Here is an 11,226-nt window from a genome sequence, read left to right as displayed (position 1 = left end):
ATAATTTTGGGAATGCTTTTTACACAAATCTTCTCTTCTTCTTGGGGTCCCTGGCACAAAACCTTTTCCGATGGGGGTCCGCGGCCAAATACATATCAGTGATGGGGGGTCCTTGACATGAAAAGGTTTGAGAACCACATGCTTTAGGTGACAATTAGCTGTACAGTAACAGCAGTGATAGAATATGTACCATTCGTTTTCTTTACAGTATCTCAGGGTTTACAGCCGTGTTGATTTCGTCCACTAAAGCTATGACGAAAAATATTCGTCGACTACCTTTTTTCACTGACGAAAACGAAATAATAACTAAATAAAAACAAACTACGATGATGGCATTTAACTGGTAAACATTAATTAACTAGTCCTTAAAATAAAAATGTATGTGACTTTACTTTGGTGTACAAAGACCATAGTAACTAACTAATAAGTAATAGTAATTCATTATGAAATTGATGTGACTTTACTTTGGTGTACAAAGACCTAGTAACTAATAAGTAATAGTAGTTCATGATGTCATCGTGATGAGAAATGACCCACCTGGGGGGTCCCTGGGGGTCCCCCTGGACCACCGGGCCTATCCAGTGAGCCAGTCCAACATGGGAGACTCCCGGAAGTTCAACAACCAGTATCAGAGACCGAGACTCCTCACTAATCCTATGAGCACTCATCCTGGGCATAGAACTGACCAATAAAAGTAGATCTATAAACACACCACGTGTGGTCGCATATGAATTCATATAAGTAACTTTGCTTAACTAATGATGATAATTAATGATGAAGGAATTCATGATGAATTCATGCTTAATTAACGCTTTTTTAATACTTAAATAATGTATTAAGTAATCATAAATTAAGCATTAATTACGGGTACCCATATGAGCAAGTGTTACCATCATGCCTAAGTGGTGTAGTGTCCCCTTATCACTCCAGCAAGGTGTAACCAGCGTGATTTAATATGAGAGTGACGACACTAGCGTTGACGCCCATTGTAAGAATGGAATGCGGAAATGCTCTTTCTATCTCAATGAGATAGTTCCAATTAATGTTTGGAACTACAGCCCATAGTGGCCCGATTTGCGGCGAGATCAAAGCGTGTCATAACTCTCTCTCTCTATGGGTCTGGGTGTAAACACATACGTATAAGAGGGCGCTCATTCTCTCATTGTCTCACATGTGACATATGAGTGTACTGTAAGAGATTTGACATTGAAAAGTAAGCATTGGTTCATAGAAACACATTCTCTCAGGGACTGGATTACTAAGAAAGTATAAGGTAAGACAAGAGTGTTGCAACGTTTCTTTGGAATGTGCCTTACAGCCTGATTGTTATTTATGTGGGAGCAGTAAGTATTATACATTTTAGTAAAACACTTTTTGGAGGTGATTGTCAGGGTTGTGCTAAAAAAAAGGGGAATTTTGGACTAAGGTTTTCTTACCTTTTCTACGACATATGCAAAAAAAAAAGAAGTCTCGCTAGACGAGATTGAAATCTCAAGATTTCGATCTCGTCAAGCGAGACTTCTGTTTTTTTTTTGTTTTTTTTTACAGTGTTCTGTCACTATGAACGTCAGATCTCACCAAAAAAAAAAAGCTATTCAAATACGTGATCTAGCGCAAGGCAAGTTGTTCTACTGTACCATTCATCAAGATATAACGTCATAGAAAAGTTAAGAAAACCTTAGTCCAAAATTTTCCTTTAACAGTTTATAGAGTAAAACATGGTTTGAGAGCCTACTCACACTTCTATTGATGATCTATTAAAGTCTAAAAAACTATTGTTTGGGGAAAGTAGAGGCACCAACAACCGTCAGTACTAGCTGCTATTGTATATCAACATACTCTCATGCCCTACTGTGCACCTCCGTAACTCTCCTCCCACATATGCAATAGATACACATTGGTAGAGGTTGTTTCAGTCTGTTCTAGCAGAACATGTGAACCACAATTAGTTGTACTTCTTCTGTGCTGTTGCTTCTTTTTAACCCAACATACTGTACACTTGTCTCACTTTCAGGCTTTTTAGCTGCCGCAAACAATCATTTGAAAGGAAAGGTAAATCAAGTCTTTATAACTTATTTGTTTCCTTTAGTCTTTTCAATATTTTGAAGCTTATTGTTTTTATAATAAAAATGCGCTCTCTCTTTCTCTCTCTCTCTCTCTCTCTCTCTCTCTCTCTCTCTCTCTCTCTCTCTCTCTCTCTTTCACGCTCTGTTGAGAGAAGTGTCTCTCATTAACTTGTTACACTTGGCAGGATTAGACCCTCTGTGAATGTTAGGCATTTGTGGCATCCACCTGTGCATCCACCTGTGCAACACTGAGACAGAGACAAAACAGAAGAGCCAGACTTCTGATGAGGGTGATTTGTGGTGAAGGAAACATTTAAACAAAACAAAAAACAGAAACAACTGTGTTCAGGTTTCGGTACCCCGCATTGGCCAGGTTGTTGCGTGGATGAAATAAGACTCTCTCTCCCTCTCCGCATTATGGGGTCACGCCTATGTTCCCTCTGACCTATTCCTCACTTTAGGCTTAGGAGTTGGGTCAGATACAGTATAACCATAAAGATACTGTATTGTTTTAAAAATTGTTCAAAGTCAAGTACATGGCAGAGTCGACACCAAAACTATTAACGGCGACCGTGATGAACTTATAGTCGGTGTGGATGGCCCTGCAAGTCCCTTACCTTTCCATCTCCCACTTCACTTTTTCCTTAATTGAAGTTGTCTATTAGCATTTCAGTCAACTCTCACTCAGACTATAGTGGATGGAGAAGGGGAGAGTGACTCATGGGAGCAGTGCCAGGGTTAATTGATCCACAGGTGTGCTCAGGTGCACTCAGGGACATACACACAAAACACCAGAGAGAATGCCAACAGAGAGAGAGCTGGCTCAGTGGCGTTAGTTATAAAGGACTTTGGTTTAAGCACACAGCAAGCAGCACATAGACTCGGTGCACCAATATGTGCATGTGTGTGTAGTCAGTAAAGTAGCCTACAGAAGCTTTAACTACAGTCTGTGGCAAAATTAAACCGGTGGGCAGGGACTTTTATACAGCTGCTCCTGCATTTTTTTCCTCAGTGGGTTCGTATCGATCTGAAATTGATTGAAGCTGTTTTTCTATCTTTTCACAAATGTAAGCTGTTTATTAACATTTTTGTCATGGGCTATGTGCCAACCAAATATGTGTTTGTACAAGCGATGTGCTTATTGCTTAATTGCATCTAGCCTATACAGTAAAGTTAAAGCTGTTTGTCTGCGCACTTGCGCAGATATGCGTATATATGGACCGGACATGCCCAATGTCAGTGCAAATCGGCATATAATATACCCATACTAATGGACTGGGCATGACCAATGTCAGCGCATATCGGCAAATATGCCTATTTATTAATTTTATATGGACTGGCAATGGTTAACTTCAGCGCAAATCGTCCTTGTTAGGCAGCGTTTCTGTTGTGAGTGATGTCAGACCAGAGCTCGATCATCGAGAGAGTGTGAGAGAGAGAGAGACAGAGAGAGGAGAGAGGGGAGGAGGAAGAAATACAGGATGTTATTTATTTATTCATTTATTTATTTGACATGGGGAATTAGTAATGACATTTTTCATTGCTCCATTTCAAGACAGCACCCTCCTCATTCTCCGAGATGGCTGCAAGACAGTCTTCTGTCCTCCTGGTGGCGCTGTTGCTTTGCCTGCCGAGCTTCACCGCCAGCTTCAATCCACTTGGATTATTTGATGGCAAATCCATCACTCATCGTGAGATCACACAGAGAGCCATCCTCAGAAAGACAGCAGAAGTCTGTCAGAGCCTCGCTGCCGCTGAGGGCCGAGACTTCAGCCTGACGGTGAGATATATGGACTATTAGCTATTGTATGCCTGAATCTAGGGCTGGCCCGATATGACTTCAAATCAATATCACAATTTCAAACCTTTGATTATGTTAATGAACGATTATTAAAGAAAAGCTAAAATATCTCAAATTTATATAGTGCATTTTTCCTTGAGTGACCCTCAACACAGGATTTAAGAATCTCAGGGCTACATTATAATAATGGTGGTAATAGCAGCAACAACAATAGTATCTGCCCTGTCACTGGAGTAGCGGGATCGCTGCCCCCCAAGCCCCAATCTGTTCGCAGGTTGTGCAATGTTGCGGCCCTCGGCTTGGTACCCTAGACATAATTTGTAAAAACGAATTGGGGAACCCTGGGTTAGATGAAGGTTGTGGGCTGAAATAACTTTTAATAAAAAGAAAAAACTGATATGTCTGAGATATAATTTTAAAGCTTTGGGTGATAAGCAGCAGACAACTGTTCTTCTGCTTCTGTTCTCTGCGTCTTTCTCGTTCACTCCCGCCACCTGCATGTCCTCTCTGCAACACTGTCTACATCAGCTTTTTACCGTTCTGTTACTTATCTTTAATCCTAATGAATCATAACAACCAATTGCATTATAGTATGTGGTTTTATTACATTATGAGCTTATTATTACTTTATTAGCTTTAATTACATTTTGTTTATTACATTATGAACCGTTCTTTTATTATGAGTTGCTACACGACCATCGTACAACGAAGTATAATACAGGGTTAAGAGGTTAATCAGACTAATCGATTTATTCGATTATAAAAAACATCTATAAGAATTATTTTTGTGTCAATATGTTGATATATAAGTACAAAGTATAAGAACAAAATATACGTATATCAAGAAAATGATGTGCGGAGGTGGTGGATATACATGACCCTTCATGATCTAATGCCGTCTGACGGCTGAATATCCACTCCCTTTTGTCAAACCATCATGCTCTGCTACCCTGGTTCCATCCCTTCCTCTTTGTACACCCCCCCCCCCCCACCCCCTAGTCATGCATACAAATACTACAGCATTTGCTATCGCTTTTTCTCTTGTCTGTAGATCGACGACAGCCTGACAGTGTTTGAGGTGCAGCAGGCATGTTCCTCTGATGGGGACGGGCTCATCGACTCACTCATCTCCACCGTCAGGTTCCAGAGCTCCATCGTTGACATCTACCTCAGCAACGCCGCCGTGGACGTGTTGCTGCCACTGTCAGCTCGTAGTCACTTTGATGACGAGTCCTTTGAGGCAGGAAGGCACATCATCACACTAGGTACATATATTTCCTGTAGCAACTCAATCAGCAGTGGTGGACAAGTCCGGATGTTATGATTGTGACACCCACTCTCTAGGCAATTTTAATATGATTTTAGGCTTAAGTGGTTCATACAGTACTTAACATACATACATACATGTACTTTTTCCCTTCCTAGAAATGTTGTGAAGTCTAAAGTAGCCTACAATTAGTATAGCGGAGAATTTTATTTTTGCACTAAGATCTTTCACAAGTGGATACAAGTACCAAAATGTGCACGAAACGAAAAAATCAAGAAGGCTAACCTTTTACTATTTTGGGAACAACTAGAGAATTTTCCAATATTAATGATCTTACTATTAAAGCATACATCTTTGACCACAGAGATTATACTATACAGTGTTATACTAGTCTTAAAGACTAAGATGTTTCATTCAACCGTAATAAAATCTCAGTTTTTTTAAAAAGATCCTCATAGCGTCTTATCGTAGAATATCTAGAATGTTCTCCTCTCTATCTTTCAGCCTTCGACTTTTATAGTTTGTCTTTGAAATGCAATGGAGTGAGAGTCATAAGTATCCAAAAATACAAATATTCAAGTAAAGTAGGCTACAGATGTACTTAAAGGGATATTTCACTTTCAAAAACACTTTTGGTCATTTTATCATCTACTCAGGCTTTTGTGAGCCCCCAGACAGTTTTTAAGTTGCTTGATTCAGTATTTAGATATTTGATATTCCTTTTATCAGACACGCCCCCTTTCTATACAAACCCATTGTAACTTCAAACTCCATTTTTAACATGTTAGATTCATAAAAAACACCCGTCCTTGGTTCTGGTGACTCACCCTGCCCTCCTAATACGCGAGGGGCCGTGTTTTTTCGATAACTTTTTTCATTTATTTTTAATATTTTTTTTGGAAAATGAAAACAATTACGCGTATTAGGAGGGCAGTCACCAGAACCAAGGACGGGTGTTTTTGATGAATCTAACATGTTAAAAATGGAGTTTGAAGTTACAATGGGTAAGGAAGGGGGCGTGTCTGATCAAATGAATATCAAATATCTAAATACTGAATCAAGCAACTTAAAAACGGTCTGGGGGGCTCACAAAAGCCTGAGTAGATGATAAAATGACCCAACGTTTTTTTGAAAGTGAAATATCCCTTTAAGTAGTGTACTCAACTTAAGTAAATGTTCTAAATTCATTACTGTCCACCACTGTTAATCAGCTTAATTGAATTAATCTATTTGCAGGCAGGATGATATAATGTAGGTAAATCTTTTAGAGATTTTGATAGTCAAGTCAATTGTTAAGTCTTTGCTTTCCCCCAAGGCTGATATACTAATACACGAACAAGATAGATCTGAGATTTTTTTAAATGTGTTACATCATCATAGCTTAGTCCAGACATCAGCAGGCGGTCTTTATGGACATTCTTTTAAGTCCACAAAGTGTCCATTTTTGCTATAACGTGCTGGCACACTTGGCTGAAGCCCACAGATATAGTTGGCTGACATTAAAAAGGCATATAAACCAAGAAAATAAATATCCAAGAAAGAAGAACCTTGCTTTTTTTCTATGGTTTCAATGCTGAGTGAGTTGAGCCAACATCAACATCATGGTGGATGATTGATAAAGCACTCGTGATGTCACTGTAGTCAGAAGAATAGAGCATTAATATCTCAAATGTGAACTTTGAAGCCATTTTATCAATTAAACCAAAGCCAAGTATATGAGGATATGTGGAAAATATTCAGGTTCTAGAGAAAAGACACTTATTATGATCAGTTAAGGTGAAATGAACAATTCCAACTATGTTTCTCAAATTCTGTGGTACTCTTTAGGTGTGTCAGCTATTAAATTCAGCGTGAAGTGGGAGATCTACATTGCAGGGAGACTGATCCTGGGACGAATATGTCACACCCTACAGGTGAGACAAATAGACATACTGTAGAGATGAATAGATCAAATTTCTCTCTGCAACATATTGCAACGGCTTCATCGCATTGCGAATCATGTCGGTGCGGGCTTATGGTGATGCTTTTGCTACTACTGATGTTACCAATGCTTCAGACTACAGGACGGACTGTGAAACTTTACTTTTGCTGTTGGCATGGATGACAGATGTTTGTGCCATGTTGTATCTATCTTTAGGACTTCTACAGCCACAGTAACTGGGTGGAGCTGGGCAACAGTGTTCCCTACAGCGCTCTGGTCAGGCCTGACCAACGTCTGGAGAACCTGGCAGGTAACACACTGCGTGCGTGCGTGTGTGGGTGTGGGTGAGTGAGTGTGCACGTTTGCAATAGTGTGGATGTGTGTGTGTCCAACGAGGGAAATAGGTAGTATGAGGGAATATCTTCTTGAAATAACCATATTTTGGGGTGTTGAGGCTAAATTCTCCCCATCAAATTCTCTCCACCATCTAATCCACCAGCCTTCTTTCACCTGTATCGTTTGTTCTGGCTCACAAACTGTGCACATAGTAACTTACTATCAATAGCTAAAGATTTGACAGGGAGGCCATTCTGTTTATACTGTGTATGAATTGTTACAGAGGGGAAAGTGGTGTGGTTGGAGTGTGAGACAAAGAAACTAGCTGACAGACACACGCCCACAGCCACATCTTATCGCTATATAGTAGTATTTGCAGCTGTTGTTTTGAGGTCTTTGTGTACAAGTGAATCAGCTACAATATCTTATCTCAACTCATGAGCAATGTCAGTGGACACAGTTATGTTATGCCTGTTATTATCAAAACAAATACTCTCAGACACCACACACTCACACACACACACACACACACACACACACACACACACACACACACACACACACACACACACACACACACACACACCTCATTATCCCAAATGCTACATCGAAACACAAACTGGTGCACCCACATTCTCTTAGGTTTTTTTCCTTGGTACCAGTCATCATAAATAATAAATCAATGTCACACACGCACGCACGCACGCACGCACGCACGCACGCACGCACGCACACTATGGGGCTCCATTAGTGCCACGTAAGCACACCCCCTGTCCTGTAATCGTGTACTTTTTTTTTTGTGTTGCACAGAACCGCATAGACGTGTAGTGTACTTTCCCATTGACTCACAATGGGAACACGTGCACGCGCGCGTTCACGCGTAACAGTGCAACCACTGCATCTTGACCTACAGGGTAACACGTCTACGTGTAGATTCATGCGTCTGTAGCAAAGGCACGCGTCAACTCACGCATGATTTATTTGGTCACGCGACTAGGCGAGGCGCGGAGAGATGAGTGGGTGCTGTGCCACCTTGGTGCGCGCTGCGTGGAACGCCTCACCTACCCGTGTGACATAACTGAGCTCTGTACATAACGCATCGTGTGCCCTTGTGACATAACTCTGCCCTGCACAGAACGCCTCATATGCACGTGTAAGTCTTAAAATAAAAAAAATAAAATATTTGTATTAATTAATTCAGTTACCTCTCCTGATATGTGATTCAATTTATGAAGTGGCTTTCTGCAATTACGCACAGAAGGTGCGCTGTCCCTCTCCAAGTCTCCATTCTTGAATCCTGTCCTTTGCAATCAATATTGCATTGATTGCAATAAAATTTAATTCCAAGTCATCAGTAACATATAGGCTGTATTAATTTCTGTCAAATAATCTTTTATTTCAAGGCAATTATAAACTGTACAGTATGATTCCAACATCGGGTTTGGTTGATCACCGCGCCATGCACTCTTCTCGTCTTTTTCCGGAGGTTCGAGGCGATTTTTATATTAGCTAATACTCAGTCAGATCATAACCAAAAATTAAAATAAAAAGAACGCCAGAATCCGTGAAATCTAAGCTTTGTATGTTTATCTGGCCCATGGCTGGATTCTTTCATTATTTCCTGATATGAATGAATTACGCAAGGAATTACGCAATCACGGCGCGGTCGGTGCCAAAAACTCGGCGGTCGTGGGTGTCTTCTAACACTTAGAGCTCTCTCAAATCAAATCAATTTTAAGTTCTTTGGAACCTTAGCTTTTGTTTCGTGTACAGCTCATCACTGTATATTCTATCAATATCCATTGATAAAGCAATTAAGCAACAGCGGCTTTTAAGCAGAGTGCATGGTGCAGGGCATCACCGTACGTGGCTTTGATCTGACACGAATTTGCTTCATTTAGCATCATTGCAAATATATTATCATCAGTAACATGTAGGCCTAGCCCTAGGCTATAGTATTTTTTCTTAAATAATCTTCTATTTCAAGGCAATAAACAGCTGTACAGTATAGCCTATGGTGTCAAATCAATGGTGCCGCTCTGGCTTTCCAACGGGTCCAATTGTGACCATGTTTTCAAATGCCTATATGCTCCCCAAATGCGCCAAGCTCCCTTCCAACAACAATAAACATATGCGTTTATGCCATAGAGGTATTACTTCTGTGTTACATGACTGCAGAGCGCAACAATTATCCTTCTCTCTCAAAAAGGAGAGAGGAAAAACAGAAAGAAAAAAGTAGCGAAACCACATCTCACCTGCTCGTCTAGATAACGATTTCACACATTTTGATACAATTCAAAGTGTTATAGAATTGGTGTGTTTTTCATATGCGTTTTACAATGTTAATGTAATAGATAATAAACTTTAATCTCATTTAGATTGACCTGGTTAAATACGGGGTTTAATTCATCCTAAGAGCAAATCATGGGAATAAATATAACTGGAAATCAGATTTCCAGTTACTTCATTGTTATGCGTTATTATAGATTGGCTTCTATGGATGGGACAGGTTTTAATTTCGACGCCTGTAGTCATTATGAGTTGTATTATTGGATCAGCACTGCGCTTCTCAGACAATGGACAGACAATGAACTGCTGTGCAAGTCTAACCCTAGGCTGGTGTCCACCATGGAAATAGCCTATTTGGTCGCTTTCATCACGTTGATGAATTAAAGTATATACCAGAACAGCCCATGCAAAATGTTCATGTGTAGCCTATAGGCCTATTAGATGTTTAGTCCGTGGTCCGCTGCCGGCCTGCCACTTATCTGACACGCACTTCTCTCTCTCTCTCTCTCTCTCTCTCTCTCTCTCTCTCTCTCTCTCTCTCTCTCTCTCTCTCTCTCTCTCTCTCTCCAAGTGCCTATTCATTCAATGATGATTGATGGGTTGTGATGAAGTCATGGTTCCCCGAAAATTATAATACTATCATGTCTCTCTGTTTTTCTGTCTCGAGATAGACAGACAGACAGTCTGACAGCCTGACAGACATGGCAATCCAATCTGATGGCGAGATGTTCATGTTCCATATTAAGCTATAATGTGACCTAAAAAAAGATAGGCCTAAATATAATAATGTGACCCCAAAAAAGATCAATATAAAATAATTAGACCCTTCCCACATTATCCACACCAATCTTTGAAGGCAACATTTTCATATGTCAATTCAGTGTTTTTCTCCAACAGCCAGCTGCGCTCCTGAGCAGCGCAGCGCGCGCGCACACACACGCACACACGCACACACACACACACACACACACACACACACACACACACACACACACACACACACACACACAGTGCACCGCATCAGAGCAGATCTACAAGCTCACAACGCGTCTCATTCGCGGTAGGCTACTTGTGGTCTTGTATATCGCATTAGCTGTAGAATACAACTCTCGTAGACGTATTTATGATTCTGACGTTTTCAATCTACGAGAGTTGTAGGGTTCACCCCCCATGGACATAGAGACTTTCAGCACTATACCCCGTAGACACTCCAAACATGTACAAATAAAAAATGAAGGTGCTTCCATGCCCCAAATGTTAACTCTCGCTACGGGGTAGTAGTTTAATGTAATAATCCATATCTTTCAATAAAGAAGTGTTTTAATGCCGTCTATGGCCGAATGCCATTGTTTCACCCTCGCTTACTTCCTGTTTACATTGAGTGTAATTCCGGGTTTCACCAGATGGGCGCGTCACTACCGCCCATTGGGAACTTCCGACAGAATCAGCCACAGTCAGCATTAAACACTTCTTTATTGAAAGATATGGATTATTACATTAAACTACTACCCCGTAGCGATAGTTAACATTTGCTGCGTGGGGGTAA

At 40.6% G+C, this 11,226-nt stretch overlaps 1 protein-coding gene across 1 annotated transcript in view; it reads left to right on the top strand.

Moving 5' to 3' along the window:
- Positions 1-1,146: 1,146 nt before the first annotated feature.
- The window catches only part of LOC308097540 (von Willebrand factor A domain-containing protein 7-like), a 36,773-nt gene continuing 26,693 nt past the window's right edge, over positions 1,147-11,226 (top strand). The window contains exons 1-6 of the mRNA XM_080445372.1: positions 1,147-1,273; positions 2,015-2,052; positions 3,622-3,846; positions 4,919-5,132; positions 6,962-7,047; positions 7,272-7,365. Coding sequence (XP_080301498.1) covers positions 3,646-3,846; positions 4,919-5,132; positions 6,962-7,047; positions 7,272-7,365 — 595 coding nt within the window. The 5' untranslated portion in view covers positions 1,147-1,273; positions 2,015-2,052; positions 3,622-3,645. The remainder of the gene's footprint in view (positions 1,274-2,014; positions 2,053-3,621; positions 3,847-4,918; positions 5,133-6,961; positions 7,048-7,271; positions 7,366-11,226) is intronic.

The sequence above is a fragment of the Gymnoscopelus braueri genome, assembly GCF_963280865.1.
Source record: "Gymnoscopelus braueri genome assembly, chromosome: 2".
Lineage (NCBI taxonomy): Eukaryota > Metazoa > Chordata > Actinopteri > Myctophiformes > Myctophidae > Gymnoscopelus > Gymnoscopelus braueri.
The sequence above is the reverse complement of the archived record's forward strand: the minus strand, read 5'-3'. Positions and strand labels throughout refer to the sequence as shown.